General features: G+C 31.5%; 4 protein-coding genes across 4 annotated transcripts; 3 read left to right on the top strand and 1 right to left on the bottom strand.

Moving 5' to 3' along the window:
* Positions 1–4,785: 4,785 nt before the first annotated feature.
* On the bottom strand, positions 4,786–5,963 carry LOC119604984 (mediator of RNA polymerase II transcription subunit 15). The gene is made up of 2 exons (XM_037957922.1): positions 5,749–5,963; positions 4,786–5,634 (listed from the first exon to the last, which is right to left on the bottom strand). Exons 1-2 carry the CDS (start codon positions 5,818–5,820, stop codon positions 4,975–4,977), a joined length of 732 nt encoding a protein of 243 aa, XP_037813850.1. The 5' UTR covers positions 5,821–5,963; the 3' UTR covers positions 4,786–4,974.
* A 1,899-nt stretch (positions 5,964–7,862) lies between these two features.
* LOC119604987 (AP2/ERF domain-containing protein PFD0985w-like) lies at positions 7,863–12,911 on the top strand. Its single transcript, XM_037957925.1, has 2 exons — positions 7,863–8,127; positions 8,199–12,911. Exons 1-2 carry the CDS (start codon positions 8,029–8,031, stop codon positions 12,696–12,698), a joined length of 4,599 nt encoding a protein of 1,532 aa, XP_037813853.1. The 5' UTR covers positions 7,863–8,028; the 3' UTR covers positions 12,699–12,911.
* Positions 12,912–13,852: 941 nt separating this feature from the next.
* LOC119604985 lies at positions 13,853–16,126 on the top strand. Its single transcript, XM_037957923.1, has 2 exons — positions 13,853–14,367; positions 15,592–16,126. Exons 1-2 carry the CDS (start codon positions 14,170–14,172, stop codon positions 16,063–16,065), a joined length of 672 nt encoding a protein of 223 aa, XP_037813851.1. The 5' UTR covers positions 13,853–14,169; the 3' UTR covers positions 16,066–16,126.
* Positions 16,127–18,435: 2,309 nt separating this feature from the next.
* LOC119604986 (nuclear localization sequence-binding protein-like) lies at positions 18,436–19,163 on the top strand. The gene is made up of 2 exons (XM_037957924.1): positions 18,436–18,598; positions 18,661–19,163. Exons 1-2 carry the CDS (start codon positions 18,521–18,523, stop codon positions 19,108–19,110), a joined length of 528 nt encoding a protein of 175 aa, XP_037813852.1. The 5' UTR covers positions 18,436–18,520; the 3' UTR covers positions 19,111–19,163.
* The last annotated feature ends 250 nt before the right edge of the window (positions 19,164–19,413 follow it).

The raw sequence follows: 19,413 nt of genomic DNA, 5'->3' as shown, positions 1-19,413 counted from the left end.
TATATCAAGCAGTGAAATAATTATGTAAAAATCATGACTGAGTCCAAAGTTATAGGCATTTTAATTTAAAAAATTAAAAAAGGCGATTTTTTGTCATTTTTTTGGGAAAAAAGTATCTTTTTCTTTTTAAGTTATCTAAAAAGTTTCTAAGAAGATGTTCATAGAATTTATACTTTTTGGAAAGCTGACTTTACATAAAATACGATAAATGAAACAAAACCTAAAAATAAATAAATAAAAATACCGAGGGGACCAGGTCCATCCAAAAAACCCTATTTTTTATGGAAAATTCAATTTTGAGCAAAAATTCTCAAATCGCATAGTCGATATCAAATTATAGTGACCTGTTTTATATGACCCAATATGTTCTTAATCATTTTGTAACGGGTTTCGACAACCCCGCCCCTGGTATGGATATAATAGGCAAAAAACCAAAAAATCCCATTTTTGGGATTTTTTAAAACTTTTTTGGGAATTCCGGGATTTCTAATAAGAAAATTCGAAATTTTTATTTAATTTTGGATTTTGAGTAAAAAAATCTACCTAACTGTAAAATTTCATCAAAAAATATTCATAAATAAAATTTTTATTGCAATTTGAAAAATTTGTATCTTCGCAAAACTGAATAAAAAACATTTTTTAATTTTTTTTTAAAAAAGTATTCCGCGAATTTAATTTTCAAAAATTATATACAGTTTTGAAAAATAGACAAAACTACCTTTCCATTGATATATATATGATATATGCCTACCTAATGTTTTTTAAGTGACAAATTAATTAGGGAAAACTCAACATCTTTTAGAAAATTTACCTAGCACTATTATTTTCATCCATATATGTAACAAATTTAAGAGTTAACCGAAAATCGGGAATATTTGGACCCGCTATTATCAAAAAACTAAAGTAAGGACGGTAAAAATTTTAAAATTTTAATTTTCAAATGCGAATATCTCCTAAACTATAAGAGATAATTTACTGCTACGACGACATTATATTTTTTATAGTGCTCGATGAGGAGATTCTATATACGAAATTAACATAGCCGAGGTATCCTAATTTGAGGACCCCCCGCCGGGCCCCTGGTTGGCCTATAAGGTCCAAATTCAAAACCTAAACTCGACAACACCTCCTCTTTGTGCATACCAAATTTCATCAAAATCGGATTAACCGTTTAGAAGTTATCGAATTATTTCCCTCTTTTTTTTCCTATACCACTGTGTGCTGTCGCTCATCTCGATCTCAATTTTTAACGAAATTTTTAGAATTTGGGTCGGATTTTTGCTCATATTTTAAATATAGAAGATTTGCAGATTTTAAATAGAGTTCGTCCCGAAAGCATATCTCGGATCATCTGACAACTGATTTCAACATATACACAGACAGACGGACGGACATGGCTCCGCTATCTATAATGACTGTCAATATTATTTATAGGTTAGGAAAATTATATTTAATAAATTACAAACGGAATGACAAACTTATATATACCCTTCTCACGCCCCCTGAGTTATTGCAATCCCAGTACCTTTAGACAGCAGGGACTATAAACTAATAATGATCAAATGAATCCTTGGTTATTCCTTTTATTGATTTGATATGAAGTTGAACCAAAGAACCATATAATCTAGTACTACGGAAACCGGTAGCCCGCTGTGCAGAGAAACGGACTTTATCTTATACCGGGAAAGAGAATATCGGTTAAAAAACTGATGCACGGTAAAGTCTATAATTTGGTGCTGTTGCCGAATGACAACAGATACCCCACAGAGGAGTGACTGTGGGACTAACCCCCATTATCTCGATGTCTAGTTATATTTTATCGTAAGGTTAAATTGACAGTTTTCATACAAAAATTATTTTAACCGGCAGAATATCTAACGGTTAAACGATAACCGGAGTTGGTGTTAAAGGGAGTATGAGTTGGTGTTAAATGATACTGGATGAATGTAGGGTAGTATATGGAACTTATCCGTCCGTATACCTAGAGTGAGTCTGTCGTATGTTGTTATCTTATGAGCGTGTCGGATAAATGAGAAGTGTGCATGTCCAGATATGTTGAAAGCAAACTCTGTTCATGCCAGATTTACCACAGTGTGTCTGTCCTCTGTGAGTAGGAACAAAGTCTCGGCTTATTTGATGAATTCGTACTTCCGTCCACCGGTTACGTCTCTAGGTGCTGTTGACATCCCATTTGCCACACATAATCTGGTATCACGGGAACCGATAGCCCGCAGGGCAGAGTTTCGGACTTTGTCGATTAAAAGACTGATAGGTGTTGGAGGAAGTGCCAGTCTATAATTCGGGATAAGTCGGTGCTGTTGCGAGACAACAGATACCCCACAGAGTAGTGGCTGTGGGACTAAGCGTTGGAAATGAGTTGCTGTTAAGTGGATATGATACGAAATGAATATAGGTTTAGGCGGACCTTATCCTCTTGTATATTGTTCTCTATGAGTGTGTCGAATGAATGAGAAGTATGCTGGGTTGAACGGTGATGGATGAAGTATATCTTATGTAAGTGATACCATTGAATTTTCCTTCCTTGTCGGATTATGTTGATGGTTTACTCTGTTCATAGCAGATTTATTACAGTGTGTTCTCTGTAAGTAAGTAAACGTCTTTGGCTTATTTGATGGATTGGTGTATCGCTCCATCTGCCTGGATGTAAAAGGAAATGAGGTTTTTGTATCTCGGAAGCAGTGATGCCAGGAGATTTTTTTCAGAAATCCCTACGCTTATGAGAAAAAATCCCTTTTTTCCCTACACCCACTTTTTATTTTCCCTACATTTTTCCCTACACTACTTTTTTCCATTTTTTTCAAAGTTTATCTTAAAAAAATACAAAAATAACATCAAAAACTAAAATATTAGCTCCGTTTTATAATATACATATATGTATGTATTTTTTTTTAATTTTTAGGAATGAAATTTCTAGAATTTAAATTTTTTTTCTTTCAATTTTACATCATACAAATCTTCCAACCCTGACTCTTCAGTTAAGATTAAAAAAAAACAATTGAAAGATTTATGGCAGTATATCGAATCGTGATAAAAATTTATTTTATGTGCCTCCAACAAAAAAATTTTCATAAAATAATTATTTTAAATAAGGTTTACTTTTGCGTTTACTTTTTGCGGTTTACTTTTATAAATTTTCAGAAATTTTCATTAAATTCATTTTTTCAATCCTGAGTTACTGCATTAAGCCCCCGACTACTCTATCTATAAGGAGTCAGAATATATCGCCCTACAGGATTGGCATAATCCAAAAAGTCGTTTCAAGAAAAATGGATATGAATATTTAATGACATTTAACTATTTTTTTAATAACTTTTAAACAAATCAAGGGGTTTTAAAAATCCAGATTCAGATAGTTGAGGTTAATATGTTTCTCATCTAAATTGAAATTAAATTTTTAGTTGTCTAATATTCACAAAAACGTGGGTTTTAGTTTTTACGTTTACAAAAAATCGATTTCACATCGAAAATAATAGACATATTTGAAATTTGATAAATCTATATGAAAGATTTTAGTATGTCGCATGTTTTGAAGACCTTAGTTCAAGAAAGCCGAATTTTGGATTATGCCAGTCTTGTAGCGATATGTAGGTACATATATTGTAGAAATTACAAGCGGAATTTTTACTAACGATACACTTAAAACTGATTTCATTTTTAATTTAAAAGTTTAATACATGAAAGAGTATATTTTTAGTTGTTAAAAACTATGAAATTGAAAAATCCCTACAATTTGACAATAGTAAGAAATCTTTCCCTTTTTCCCTACACGTGAAATTTTTGAAAAAAATCCCTACAAAAAGGGAAAAATCCCTACACTTGGCATCACTGCTCGGAAGTTAAGCAACCGGCAGCAAAATGGTCAGAGATTAGATAGCTCGAATACTTGAGCAAAGTGCTTGTATATGAAACGGCAGAACCATGAACAATTATTGCTAACGGCATGTAAGAAACACAAAGGGGCGGTTGTAAGTCGTCTAATCAGCTCACCCTGTGGTTGAAAAGGTACCACCATGGATTAAAGCCAACACGGCAGGTGTTCACGGTATGCACTTGGACTTCTACTACCCTTCGTGAGAATAAACTACAATCTGTAAATGTAGAACATTTATAGAATCCTCAAATTTTGCATGAACAACTTTGACATCCCTTAATGTTTAGTTGATAAACAATAAGGGGCGTGGCAATTCCCATGTGAATGCAAAAATGTGTATATTGAAATTAAAAAATTTGAATATTTGGAAAAATTGGGTGAACAATGCATATCCCATATGACTTCAAATTTTTAATTTTTCAATATTTCACTATTTTTTAATTGGAAAACCACCACAAAATCTGCAGTTATTTTAAATTTATCATAGAAATATAGTTTACGGATGAAAAATATATGAGATCACATTTCTCTATTGTTGATAGAACATTGGAGTGATCAAAAATTTTAGCTATTTTCGGCATTTAACTGCTATAAAGCGATAACATGTTCTTAAAAAAATTTAAATTTTGCACAAATTTTGTATCACCCTTTAACACATTTTCAGATCAATCAAATTTTATTTAAAATGTACTTAATAATTTAAATACCCCGTAACTCGAAGCAAATATAAAAATGTGTAATTTTAATTTGTTTATAAAATTCCAAAATATTTATGATTTATCACTTTCTTCTACCCCTTTATTAAAAAAAACACTTTTAAATTAATTTGTTTTTAAACAAATTGTTGTTTATTTTGAAAACAATTAATTTCCAATTGAGAACATTTAAAAATTTTGCAACTAAAACTAGGTAAATCAAGATAAATAATTAAATAATTTTACAAAAAAAAAAAAAAAGGGAACAAATTTTGAAAAATAAAAGAAAACAAAACACACTAAGAACACAAAAAAGGCGGCACTCAACGATGCTAATCAACCGCAACCTTTTTGTTAAGGCTCACACGGAAGCGTTTAAGCTAGAAATTAAAAGTTATAGGCCAAATTGCCACTTTGGAATTTGACATGCGACACTTGATCGGCGGCAGAGTATTGCAAACCATTGCGAGGAGCAGTGGTGGAGGAAGTGGCAGGTGTAGCAGTGGTGGTATAGGCTTGAGTGTGAGTAGCTTGGGTGGGGGCTGAGTAGTATTGTTGTTCATTGAGGGCTTGTTGTTGTTGTTGGCTGGTCAAGTAGCTGGCATATTGTTCGGCGGTGAAGTATTGATTGGCCTGTTGGGGCTGAGCCACGGTGGCAGGGGTGGCTTGTACAGAGGCGGCTGTAGGTTGGCTGGAGTAGAGTTGTTTCAAAAGTTGTTGTTGCTGTTGTTGGGCATACAATTGCTGTTGTTGCTGCTGTTGTTGTTGTTGCTGGGCATAGTAGGCTCTCAATTGTTCAGCATATTGCTGTTGAGCAGCTTGAGCTTGTACTTGAGGTTGTTGTTGCTGTTGTTGTTGACGTTGATATTGTTGCAAAGTTTGGGCATAGGGAGTAGCGGCAGCTGGTTGATAAGCAGCTACTTGGGGAGCAGCAGCAGCGGCAGGATTATATTGGGCCTGTTGCAAAGGTTGGGCATATTGAGCTCCAGCAAATGGTTGTTGCTGTTGTGGCTGATATTGTTGGTATTGTGGAACAGCGGAGGCATACTGCAAGTAAGGAAATAATTTAATTAAAAAAATTGGTTTCACTTTGTTTTTATTTAACAAAAAAAGAGCATTAAACATGTTGAAAATTGCATTTTTTTTAAAGTTGCTGCTCACCACCGCATGACAACACTTGTGCGCGGTTTTATCTGTTATCGTTGGCATATTTAATGTTTTCATATTGTTCATAGCGTTGATTTATAGCTTTTTCACGTTTAATTTTTATTATTATCGAGAATTTGTTCTTATTTTAATTAAAATTTATATATTTTTTTATTTAAATTCCTTGGAAAAATAAAAACATAATTTAAAAGTGATTATGATTTCTAGGAATAAATAATTTCAATTAATAAATTCTTTTTTTTTATTTATTTTAAAGGTGGTTAAAGCTGGTTGATCTTTATTATAGTAAAGTTTAAAGTTTAAGGAACATTATCTCTCATTTTCATGAAAATTAGATGGCGAAATTCATGCAAATTTCACCCATTTTTCGCCGCTTCTGCTTTTGTAGTAAGTTATAATAAAACAATTTGTTAAATTTTAATTATAACTTGAAAAATGAAATAATTAAAGATAACTTTACCATAAAACATGCTAAATGCTTGTTGTCAACATGCAAATTAATAATAAAAGTTATTAAAATTTAAACTTTAATTAATGCACTTCAAATTTACCCTACTTTTTAAGTCTATGGCAATATTTGGTATTTTAAACTTTTTTGTCTTTAAATTAACACAAATGGCTTTTAAACTGCAGATTCATTTAAATAATTAATTGCAATAATTAAAACTTTGTCCTAACACAACAAGCATTAAAGAAGTTTTTAGGAGGTTTTCTTTGATTAAAACTTTAATTAAAGTTGAGTAATTGATTTAATTAAGAGTTTTGCCACTAATTGTATGCAATAGGTTTTGTTACAGATTTGTTATTAAGAAACTATATATAAATTATATCGCTTTTACTTTGTAAAGAGTACCATATACCTTTTAGATTACTTATAAGTGGTTTAGTATTGTTTAGCTTTTACTGGTGTGTTAGATAAATGACTGAGCAGTGACGCAAGTTTTGTTCAGGATTCAGTGCTTCATAATATTATAGAGCATTATTATTGTCTAGTGCTTTCGGAATTAGTTCAGTTTTTTAACTGTCTAAACAATGCATAGCAATGTTATAGTATTTCAAGAGTAGTCCAGAAAAAACTTCAACCAAAACATTGCTGACAATGGACTTAGGGGAATTGTTAACATGATTTCTTAAAAATTTTCATTAAATTTGTTCCGATATGACAAAAAATTTTACATTTTATACTATAAACTTGTTTGTCTGAGATTTTCGCGCATATCTCCGTTATTTAAAAACCGATTTTGCTGATTTTAAATAGGAAACTTCTCGAAAGCATGTCAGATAGAATTATTGAAGACTGAGATCCCAAAGATATATGAGGTCTTCAGAAAATTGATTTCAACATACACACAGAGATAGACAGACAGACAGACAGACAGACAGACAGACAAACAGACAAACAGACAAACAGACAGACAGACAGACATACGGACAGACAGACAGACAGACAGACAGACAGACGGACTGACAAACACGGCTTAATCGACATCGCTATCTATAAGGATCCAGAATATACATATACACTTTATAGGGTCAGAAAATTATATAGTAGAAATTACAAGCGGAACTTATATATACTCTTCTTACGAAGGTAAAGGGTACAAAAAGTACCCTATCGTTTTATGAAAAACTATATAATTCTCATTTAGTTAAGAATATGTATGACATAAGTTGTAAATGGAACAAAATCAAAGAATAACTGAATTTCATTCTTGGCAAACTATAGTTTTTTCGATATTTGTGACGCATCAGGTTTACATCAAGAAGTACTTAGGATAAAATTAAAGATAGAGTTCGAGTTTTACTGACCTATAATGGGTTTTACTGATCGTGAATTTTTATCACAAAATTAAGCCAAACATTAAATATTTTCTATTTCAATTAAAACTACCAACAATTGAAAATTGCAGCTTTTAAACATACGCTTTTTTACAACTGTTTATAAAACAAATTTCAATGCATTTGATATAAATCAGTTTAAAATTTCAAACAAAACTATCAGCATATCACAATAAAATGCACAACTGCATGCGAAACTTAATTCATAAAATCGAAAAAATTTTAATTCATAAACGTAAAAGAAGAAAAAATTATAAAATATAAATAAATTAATAAAAATTGTTGAACAAATATATTTCGCCGCAGTGTTAGTAGAGAAAACCACTAAATGTGTAAAGCTGCTATCAAGCAATGCAAAAACAAAACGTGCAATAAAATAAAATTCTAATAAAAATAAAATTTAAAAAATTTTTTTGTAAATTTACATGTCACAAAATGTTGCTACGCCTATTTAAACTGCACCCTTTAATAGGGTCATCAGCTATAATATTGCTGGCAGTAATAGTGACCCAAAATGTTAATGCTGAACCTGAGGTGAGTATAAAGTGGAATATTGCTAAAGATTTTATTAAACTTTTTTTTAAATAAATTTTTCTTGATAAAAGGAAACCAATATTTTTGAAAATATTGCCACCAAGGGTTTGGAATTGGCGAGCAATGTGGCTGAAATGGCGGGTAATGCTGGTATGATAAATGATCAACAAGGTTTTGAATTACCCTTTGCCAAAGTAAATTCCTCAACTAAAATTGGAACGGGAGCAGCTTTTAGAGAGGAACAAGATTCCTCAGAAGAGGATAGGCGGCGTAGAAAAAGAAGTTTGGTTAATTTGGAGCAAAAACATAATGGACTATTGGACAACGAAGCTTTATTGGATGAGAAATATTTGAATAGAGATAAACGTTCGCCTTGTCGTGGTGGTGGCGGAGGAGGAGGAAGTGGATATGGGGGAGGTGGTTATGGAGGAGGTGGTTATGGTGGAGGTGGATATGGAGGTGGAGGAGGTGGTGATGTTGCTGCTGGAGGTGGTGGAGGTAGTGGTGGTAGTGCCGGAGGAGGCCTTGGAGGTGGCGGTCTTGGAGGAGGAGGTCTAGGAGGTCTTGGTGGAGGAGGTGCAGGAGATGCTGGTGGAATAGATTTTGGAGGCATTGGTTTAGATGGTGATATACTGGACATACCGGAACTTCGTCGACGTGCTAATGCCCGCCGACGCAAGAGTAATACCAGAAGAAATTCCAACACAGGACGAAGAACTAGCCGCAGAAGTAACGGTCGACGTAGAAACACCTACTTGGTAAAGGACGAAGCTAATGAAATTTTGACACGTAGTAAACGTCAAGCACAATATGATGACCCTAACCAAAATATGGGCAATGGCAAAAAGGATTTCAAACAACGTGCTAAAGAAATTGGCGAAAAAATACGCAATGTTGCTCAGAATGTTAAGCATTCGGTAAGAAATGTAACACAGACTATTAAAGAACAAATATTTGGTGGAAATTCAAATAACAGGAATCCCAATAACATGAATCCCAATAATATGAATCCGAATAGTTTGAATGCAAACAAAATGAATCCCGATGATATGAATCCGAATAATATGAATTCAGATAATATGAATACCAATTCTATGAATCCAAATAATCCGAATAATATGAATGGAAACAATATGAATCCAGATAGTATAAGTCCCGATAATATGAATTCCAATAATATGAATGCAGATACGATGAATCTAGATAATATGAACCACGACTTCACACGACGCAAGCGTCAAACCCAATTCGATGATCAGAGCATGGGTAGTGGCAGCATGGATTTTAAACAAGGTATTAAAGACAGAATACAAAATGTTGCTGGGAAAGTTAAGGAAACTGTAGGAAAGGTAACACAGAGAATTAAAGATAAACTTGGTAGTCGCAATTCGAATCTTATGAATACGAATGATCAAGCCTTGGAACGAAGCAAGCGACAAGCCCAAAATGATTTCATGCAAAAAGCTACAGAAATTGGTGATAAACTCCGTAATGTTGCTGAGAGTGTTAAAAATTCGGTAATGAATGTTACACATACTATTAAAGATCAAATTCTTGGAGGGAATTCAAATATGCCTCCAAATAACATGAATCAGGCTTTCAAACGACGCAAGCGACAAACCCAATTCGATGATCAGAACATGGGTAGTGGCAACATGGATTTTAAACAAGGTATTAAAGACAGAATACAAAATGCTGCTGGAAAAGTTAAGGAAACTATAGGAAAGGTAACACAAAGAATTAAAGATAAACTTGGTAATCGCAATTCGAATCTTTTGAATACTAATGATCAAATATTGGCAAGACGCAAGCGACAAGCACAAAATGATTTTATGCAAAAGGCTACAGAAATTGGCGACAAATTCCGTAATGTTGCTGAGAGTGTTAAAAATTCGGTAATGAATGTTACACATACTATTAAAGATCAAATTCTTGGAGGGAATTCAAATATGCCTCCAAATAACATGAATCAGGCTTTCAAACGACGCAAGCGTCAAACACAATTCGGTGATCAAACCATGGGTAGTGGTAGCATGGATTTTAAACAAGGTATTAAGGAAAAAATACAAAATGTTGCTGGAAAAGTTAGGGAAACTGTAGGAAAGGTGAGACAGAAAATTAAAGAAAGACTTGGTGGTGGCAATTCAAATCTTATGAATACTGATGATCAAGCATTAGCAAGACGCAAGCGACAAGCACAAAATGATTTCATGCAAAAAGCTACAGAAATTGGCGACAAATTTCGCAATGTTGCTGAGAGTGTTAAAAATTCCGTAATGAATGTTACACATACTATTAAAGATCAAATTCTTGGTGGAAATTCAAATAACATGCCTCCAAATAACATGAATCAGGCTTTCAAACGACGCAAGCGTCAAACACAATTCGATGATCAGAGCATGGGTACTGGTAGCATGGATTTTAAACAAGGTATTAAGGAAAAAATACAAAATGTTGCTGGAAAAGTTAAGGAAACTGTGGGAAAGGTGAGACAAAAAATTAAGGATAGACTTGGGGGTGGCAATTCGAATCTTATGAGTACGAATGATCAAACACTGACAAGACGCAAGCGACAAGCTCAAAATGATTTTATGCAAAAAGCTACAGAAATTGGCGACAAATTTCGCAATGTTGCTGAGAGTGTTAAAAATTCCGTAATGAATGTTACACATACTATTAAAGATCAAATTCTTGGTGGAAATTCAAATAACATGCCTCCAAATAACATGAATCAGGCTTTCAAACGACGCAAGCGTCAAACACAATTCGATGATCAAAATATAGGTAGTGGCAACATGGATTTTAAACAAGGTATTAAGGAAAAAATACAAAATGTTGCTGGAAAAGTTAAGGAAACTGTAGGAAAGGTGAAACAGAAAATTAAAGAAAGACTTGGTGGTGGCAATTCGAATCTTATGAATACGAATGATCAAGCATTGGCAAGACGCAAGCGACAAGCACAAAATGATTTCATGCAAAAAGCTACAGAAATTGGCGACAAATTCCGCAATGTTGCTGAGAGTGTTAAAAATTCGATAATAAATGTTACACATACTATTAAAGATCAAATTCTTGGTGGAAATTCAAATAACATGCCTCCAAATAACATGAATCAGGCCTTCAAACGACGCAAGCGACAAACCCAATACGATGATCAAAACATGGGTAGTGGCAACATGGATTTTAAACAAGGTATTAAAGACAGAATACAAAATGTTGCTGGAAAAGTTAAGGAAACTGTGGGAAAGGTGAGACAAAAAATTAAAGATAGACTTGGTGGTGGCAATTCGAATCTTATGAGTACGAATGATCAAGCCTTGGAACGAAGCAAGCGACAAGCTCAAAATGATTTTATGCAAAAAGCTACAGAAATTGGCGACAAATTCCGCAATGTTGCTGAGAGTGTTAAAAATTCCGTAATGAATGTAACACATACTATTAAAGATCAAATTCTTGGTGGAAATTCAAATAACATGCCTCCAAATAACATGAATCAGGCTTTCAAACGACGCAAGCGACAAACCCAATTCGATGATCAGAGCATGGGTAGTGGCAACATGGATTTTAAACAAGGTATTAAAGACAGAATACAAAATGTTGCTGGGAAAGTTAAGGAAACTGTAGGAAAGGTGAGACAAAAAATTAAAGATAGACTTGGTGGTGGCAATTCGAATTTTATGAATACGAATGATCAAGCATTGGCAAGACTCAAGCGACAAGCCCAAAATGATTTCATGCAAAAAGCTACAGAGATTGGCGACAAATTCCGCAATGTTGCTGAGAGTGTTAAAAATTCCGTAATGAATGCAACACATACTATTAAAGATCAAATTCTTGGTGGAAATTCCAATAATATGCCTCCTAATAACATGAATCAGGCTTTCAAGCGACGTAAGCGTCAAACCCAATTTGATGATCAGAGCATGGGTAGTGGCAGCATGGATTTTAAACAAGGTATTAAAGACAAAATACAAAATGTTGCTGGGAAAGTTAAGGAAACTGTGGGAAAGGTGAGACAAAAAATGAAAGATAGACTTGGTGGTGGCAATTCGAATCTTATGAGTACGAATGATCAAGCCTTGGAACGAAGCAAGCGACAAGCTCAAAATGATTTTATGCAAAAAGCTACAGAAATTGGTGACAAATTCCGCAATGTTGCTGAGAGTCTTAAAAATTCGGTAATAAATGTTACACATACTATTAAAGATCAAATTCTTGGTGGAAATCCAAATACAATGTCTCCAAATAACATGAATCTAGCTTTCAAACGACGCAAGCGTCAGGCACAAAATGCCAATATTGATGAAAAAGTTAAGCAAACTGTTGGAAAAGCCACCCAAAATATTAAAGATGAACTTGGTGCTCGGAATTCGAATCTAATGAAGACAAATGATCAAGATTTAATGCGACGCAAGCGACAATCTGAATTGGATGATTTAAATCACAACATTGGCAATCTTTTCGCTCAACACTCTCAAGATTTCGGTGAGAAATTACGCAATGTTGCTGAAAGTCTTAAGCACTCGGTATTAAATGTGACAATGACTATTAAGGATCAAATTATGGGTTAAAATACGAATGACAAGGCATATAATTTAGGCGGTAAAAAGAGTATAAGTTGTAATTTCTTAAAGATTTAGATGTATTTTATATAAATAGGTATATGGTAACTGTTTTATCAGTATGTTATTTTATGTTTAATAAAATTTTAAGAATTATGGGAATTTTTAAATGTAATTTTCAAAAACCTGTAAAATGAAAAGAGTGTTTTATTATTTCGAATAAAGAATTAAGAAAATTTTAAAAGACATGAAATTTGGCAATTAGGTAAGGAATTAGGTTTTAATGAATTTCCTTGACTTTAGAGGCTTTAATATCTTTTAGTTTGGTAATAAAAAGATCAACTTAGATTTACTGGGACAGAGCTGTTTAAAAATGGTGAAATTTGGCAACACTGTGAACTAAGTAAACAATAGGCGGTATTTACTCAGAAATTTGGCGTTCATAGTTTTAAGAATGCTTCAAAATTTTAACATTTTATTTCGTTCAAAAACCTTAACCCTTTTATTCAAAATCATTGGTAAATAAAATGAAATAATCTGAACCAACGGAAATGTATGTATAAAAATTTTACAGCTAAACAAATGTAAATAAAACAACAACTTTGTATAACAAGCAAAAAAAATTGTATTGAAACAGATACAAAGATACACAAATTGTGATAACAGTAATAAGCATTTCCGTTCTGGATACAATGGCCGTAATCATTGTCATCCTCTTGCAAACAGATTGTTGTAATTTGAAACTGTTTTTAATACCTGCAGTTCATGGAATCTGGTTCTCAGAGGTAAATTTATTAGTTAACAGAAATTTGTATGAAATTAACTTAATTATCTGCTTTGGCATTACTCTTCACTAGTTATTTCATTAGTTCTATGCTAAACAATACTAAATGTTAGCTAAATGATCACTGATGTGGCAATTTATGGGGAAATAAGTATAACTACCTACATGCTGCATTACCAAGGATGAGAGAAGTAACTAGAAGTAACAAAAGTAACTGAAGGAAACTTGAAAACAATTTGGAATACAATGAATGAAAAATTGTTCTACAACCTCTTTAAAAACTGCTGGTTTTTCCAGCTAACTGTAATTATATTTGTAATAACATTTGTAAAAACTGTAAATGCTAAAATAATTCAAAACATTTTACAACAGTTAACAATTAAAACCTGACATTAAACTCAAAAAACGGCTATTTATCTATTATATAGCCAAGAAAACATAAAAAGACCCAAAAACAAAATCCTCTAATCGAGTCTTCTATAAAACATCATTGCTATCATTAAATGAAATTAGAAAGGAGAAAAAATAGCAAATAATTGCTGTAAAATACAAATAAAAGTTTAAATCAAAAAGGAATAAAAAAAGAAGAAAAGTTATTTATACCTTTATTAAATTAAACAAATAAATTAATTACGCTGTAGAAAAGAAAACAAAACAAAAAGTTATAAAAATCAAGGAATTTTAAATGGCAATTAAATGAAAATGTTTCATAAATTTATTAATCCAGGTGAAATGAAACGTTCTCTATGGAATGGCAAGAAAGTGTGCAGAAGAGGTGAAGGTTTCTGGAATGTTAAAGGAAAGTATCTTTTAACAATACTTTTACTAATGACGGTTGTATTACAATGTCTTGTTAATAATGTGGAGGCGAAATTGTTAGTTCAACGTTCGAAGGTAAATATTTTTGAAGGTATTGCCACTGTTTCCTTTAGCAAATAGAATTGTAAAGTTAGATATTTGAAATTAATGGAAAAATTGGTTTGGAAACTTTTATATGTGAGCAAGACCAAAACCGTTTTGGTCTTAGAAGAGAAAAAACTAACTAGTTACCTTACTAGTTCTTGGGGATCAGTTTTAGTTCTAACATTTTACTAGAAAGACAATTGTCTCTTTAAAGGGATCGATTATGAATTTTAAGCTAAAGGATCTTATTTCTCGATTGTTTAAAGGTTCCTTAATTGAGGCTTTATTTTCAATTCCAAATATCTACATTGAAATTATTCCATTCATAATATATACGACAAATATCATACATTGCACGAATAATCGTTTTTTTCGCACTACGAAATTGTTTCGTAATATATACGAAATTGCACAAAAGTTTCGTAAATATTACGAAAAAAGTTGTTAAAAATTCTTTGTAAAGTTGAGCATGTTTTAAAATTATACACGCCTGGTACGAAATTGACACCAAAGAGTTCATAAATTTTCAATAACATATAAATCAACAAAAATTTAATAATTTGTTATCAAAACAACAAACAGAACGTTGCGTTATCGACATGACAACGATTCGTTGTCGAAACATCAACGATGCATTGCCGAAGTGATACAAAGCGTAATTGAAATGACAACAATGCGTTGTTGTAATGACAACAATGCGTTGCCAAAATTACAACGGTGGTTGTCAAAATAATTACTGTGTGTTATTTAAATTTAAACACATCCGTTGTCTAAATGTTAAAAAACGTGGTAAGATCATTATTGATAACGGATTGTACTTTTCTACCGGTTTTATCCTCTGCATAGGCCCTCTCTTCTTTATCGTGTCAAGAATAACATAGCGGTATCCAAATATCTTTATTATATTTTTACTCTTCAAGTTCCCATTTCTCTGTATTTTATGGTACCATTCCATTCCCGCAAGTTTCCTCATAGATACATATATATCAAAATTCTAGTTTAACCAAATTTTAACCATGATTCCTTAATGCTTTCCTCCTTGTTGGAAATGGTGTATTAATTAATATTATTATCAATTTCTAACCCTTCTTTTTTATACTTTCTATATTATATATATTAATTTTTCTCTTTTCTTTCATTTATCAACATTAATTTCAACCATTGAAACGTGTAATAACAAAATAAATAATATCCTCCCCCCCAACAACATCCAAGAAAACTCTAAAACTTTTACAAAGTTCTTCATCTTTGATACAATTACGTCATAAACGTGATACTTTTGCTAATGAACACCACGAGCAGCGGCAGCAACAACCAGGAGAAGACTTTGTAAGTCCCCACAAAAACTACTATGAAAATATCGCTGCTGAAGATGAAGCAAATGATGATTATTATTATGATGATGATAATTATGATGTTCTACCTATAGGAAATGGTAACTCCCAATCTCCTTCTTTAGGAGATCAAATTTCCGAAACAGCCAAACAAATAGCAGAAAGTTTTAAAAATATGTGGCAATCATTAACTGATTCGATACGACATTGTATGGAGAAATTGCGTGCCTCATTTACTGAAACTATTGTCGATGATTTGACACCCGAAGAACTACAACAATTACATGTTGCTATGTCAGAGCAATATCATGCTAAACATATAGATGATAATGAAGTTTATGAAAATAAATTGTAATGTATTTTTGATTGTTTATTAAAGTGATAATTAAACAAATTTTAGAGATATGTTAAAATAATTGGGAAAATGTTGTAAGATTTTGTGGTTATAATGATTAATGTAAGTAGGATTGATATCAAATGTCAGGTGTAATTATTTTTGGAAATATGTAAAAGATAACCTTTAAACAAATTGAATCACTTGGAGGAAACATGGAAGCTAGTTTTACATTTAGCTAAGGCTTAGTTGATTAGTATTTTTAACTTAAAATAATCAAATAATCCTTCTCTGAGCATACTGAAACTTTTCATATCTAAACTATGAAGACATGACTTTATACTTCAAGCAGTTTTTGAATTCTTGATTCAAGTACGTATTTGTTAAGCGAGAAATCCCTAATTTAAGTCTTTTTTGGGCCAAAAATTATAAAATTATCTCAAAAATTGCGACCTGTAGCGTTTGCAAAAGGTTCACATGGACACACAGACAGACGGATGGATGGACAAACAGACGGATATAGATAAAATCGACTCAAAAACTGATACTGAGGCGACTAATATTCTTTAAGGTGGGTGTAGGACCGATAAATCCCAAAATCAGCTTGATTTGAGCTCGATTCGTACTTAAATTTAGAAAATAGAATTTAGAACTCAACTTAAACAAAAGTATGTGCTAAATTTCATCAAATTATCTTGAAAATTGCGACCTGTAGCGTTCACAAAAGGTTCACATGGACACACAGACAGACGGATGGACGGACGGACGAACGAACATAGATAAAATCGACTAAAAAAGTGATACTGAGGCGATTGGTATATATTTATGGTGGATGTAGGACCAATACTGTTGGGTGTCATAAACATCAGCACAAACGCATAATATCCTCCCCCACTAAAGTGGTATAGGAGGGTTTATATTTCAGCATGCAAATGAAAGTATTTTTGAATTAAGTAAAAAATGAGATTAAATTAAGTTAAAAATGAGATCGAAAAACGATTCAAGTATAACTCGCTTTATAATAGATTTTCATATTCAGTTAAAGAAACTTTTACTTTCGATTTGTTTAATCAATCCCCATGTGTAATTATTTCAAGAATAAGTAATTGTTTTAAGTAATAAAATCGTTTTAAATTTTTTTTTTTAATTTCTAAAATTGAGAATAATGAAATATGTATCGTACAATGAACGAAATGTTACGTAGTTTCGTTAAATGTTACATATTCTTAACGAAATTATTTTTATAAAATAAAACAATTTTTTTTAAATATACGAAAAAAAATGTTACAAAAGGTTTTCGTACTTTCGTAGTATTAGAAAAGGGTTTGATTAAATATTATTTCGTTTTATACACGAAATTTTCGTAAATATTACGAAAAATGCAGTAAAGTTAATCATGGATTATTATCAGTATGTTAATTAGTTTTATAAACTACCTTTTAACTTCTTTGATTTGTGTGGCGAAATAATTATATATATATATATATATATATATATATACCAATTAAAATGTTCTTGAACCTTAAAGGATCTAAATTCCATTAACATGGATTCTAGTTAGTCTTGATCTTAATGTTTAGAAATATTATTAGAACGGCAAATGATCTTGCTTTGATCTATTTAACCTAAATATGGTTTTCAATAGTTTGGAATATAACAATTAGAATTTCTCTTCATATTGAATTATAGAAAAAATTTAATTCCATATGAATTTTAACAGGTTAAGTGTGAAATGAAATGAAAGTGGTGAAATGAAACACTGAGTTGTGGGTAAGAAAGAACTAATTATTTTGCTCTACAAATTGCATGCACCATTATTAATTTTTTTTAACTATAATTAAGTTATCAGCCAAAAGATACAGTATTTTATATAATTATAAAAACGCCCACTTGAAAGCTAATACATAATTAAATAAAACTGTATATTATTTGAAAAATTTTAAAATTTTAAATGTATTAATTTGATAGTTTAGTAATAAAGCATTCAATAAACAAACTAAAATAAATAACAATAATATAAAGCGCCTTAAAGTATACCACAAATTATTAAAGCTTGCAAATAGAAAAAGTATGCAATACAATTTTTTTGTAAATGGATGATCATAAGCTAAAGAGTTTCAATGCAAAAAAAAAAATATATATATATAATAAAACTTCCAAATGTTTAACTGTGAATAGCCTTAAATTAAACAGGAAATACAATTTAATCAAACTATTACATGCAATATGAAAAATGAATGATTAAAATCTTTAAATGTATTATTTAAAAATTAAAATAAATTAATATGATTTATATAAAAAAATAGAAAACAAAACAAGTATTATTAATACGCAAACAAAATAAACAACGACATGCAGTTAAATTTTATATAAAATTCTTTAAATTAAATAAAAACTAGTTAAAAACCCAAGCAAAAGGCCACCGTATAAAGGCAAACAAAAATTTGAAATAACGATTTTCGTTAAAAATAATAAAATGCTGAAATTAATAAATTTATTAGTTTTGTTAAGCATTTTTTTAATACTAAATGAAAAAGTGCTAGGCAAGCCACAGGTTAGTGTTAAAAAAAAAAAAAATAAATAAAAATTAAATCTATAAAAAGAAAATTTCCTAAGGATTTACAAACTGCTGCTCTTATGGCTGCTGGTCAGATCAAGGACACCATAGACAATGGCGCCGCCGCCAAGGATAATAAAGAATTTGAATTATTTGGTGCTAAGGTTAAAACTGGCATGGAAATAGGTTTTGGTGATGCTATGAAATCAAAACGCAGTACTGACGATTCATCATCCTCTTCCGAGTCGGATGAAAGACGCAAAAGATCAGTGGAGCAGGATATTAATGGTATTGAGGAGGAGCACGAGGAAGAGGAAGAGAATTTGTATGATGAAGATTATTCTTATTCTGATTATTCTTCATCGTCTTCGTCTTCCTCTGAATCCCAAGAAACAAAAGTTTTAACAAAGCGATCTTTGAATTTGAATAATTTGTCAAAATTTAAAAATTCTGATAGTTTTGAACAATTTAACAATGATTTAATGAATATGTATTTGCAAAAGCAATGATTTATTGTTTAATATTTATGGAATTTATTTAGAAATAAAACGGTTTATTTGAATTGAAAAGAAAAAAATTTTCACATTTAGTTATATAAAAAGCATATTGATCCTAATAAAATGCATCATTACTTGAAGAGATGATTTGAAAAGCCGACTTGATTTCTCAAATTTGTTTGGTATAAACTTAAATCACCTTCACCTCTAATAGCTTGATTCAAGTACGGATCCGTTATGTAAAAAAACCAAATTTAAACCTTTTTTGCAGAATAAGTAATTTTTGCACTCGTGAATATAATTTTATTTATTTCT

The sequence above is a fragment of the Lucilia sericata genome, unplaced genomic scaffold (assembly GCF_015586225.1).
Source record: "Lucilia sericata isolate MDLA Ls3-8-SP2 unplaced genomic scaffold, ASM1558622v1 Contig000448F_arrow, whole genome shotgun sequence".
Classification (NCBI taxonomy): Eukaryota; Metazoa; Arthropoda; class Insecta; order Diptera; family Calliphoridae; genus Lucilia; species Lucilia sericata.
Note: the sequence above shows the minus strand (reverse complement) of the source record. Positions and strands in the feature narration are given on the sequence as shown.

Excerpts from the sequence above, each read along its gene's own strand:
- LOC119604984 (XM_037957922.1), bottom strand. The coding sequence starts at position 5,820 with ATGAACAATATGAAAACATTAAATATGCCAACGATAACAGATAAAACC. Across the intron at positions 5,635-5,748 it reads ACAAGTGTTGTCATGCGGTG|TATGCCTCCGCTGTTCCACA; the intron begins GTGAGCAGCAAC and ends CCTTACTTGCAG.
- LOC119604987 (XM_037957925.1), top strand. The coding sequence starts at position 8,029 with ATGTTGCTACGCCTATTTAAACTGCACCCTTTAATAGGGTCATCAGCT. Across the intron at positions 8,128-8,198 it reads ATGTTAATGCTGAACCTGAG|GAAACCAATATTTTTGAAAA; the intron begins GTGAGTATAAAG and ends TCTTGATAAAAG.
- LOC119604985 (XM_037957923.1), top strand. The coding sequence starts at position 14,170 with ATGAAAATGTTTCATAAATTTATTAATCCAGGTGAAATGAAACGTTCT. Across the intron at positions 14,368-15,591 it reads TGTTAGTTCAACGTTCGAAG|AAAACTCTAAAACTTTTACA; the intron begins GTAAATATTTTT and ends ACAACATCCAAG.
- LOC119604986 (XM_037957924.1), top strand. The coding sequence starts at position 18,521 with ATGCTGAAATTAATAAATTTATTAGTTTTGTTAAGCATTTTTTTAATA. Across the intron at positions 18,599-18,660 it reads AAGTGCTAGGCAAGCCACAG|GATTTACAAACTGCTGCTCT; the intron begins GTTAGTGTTAAA and ends AAATTTCCTAAG.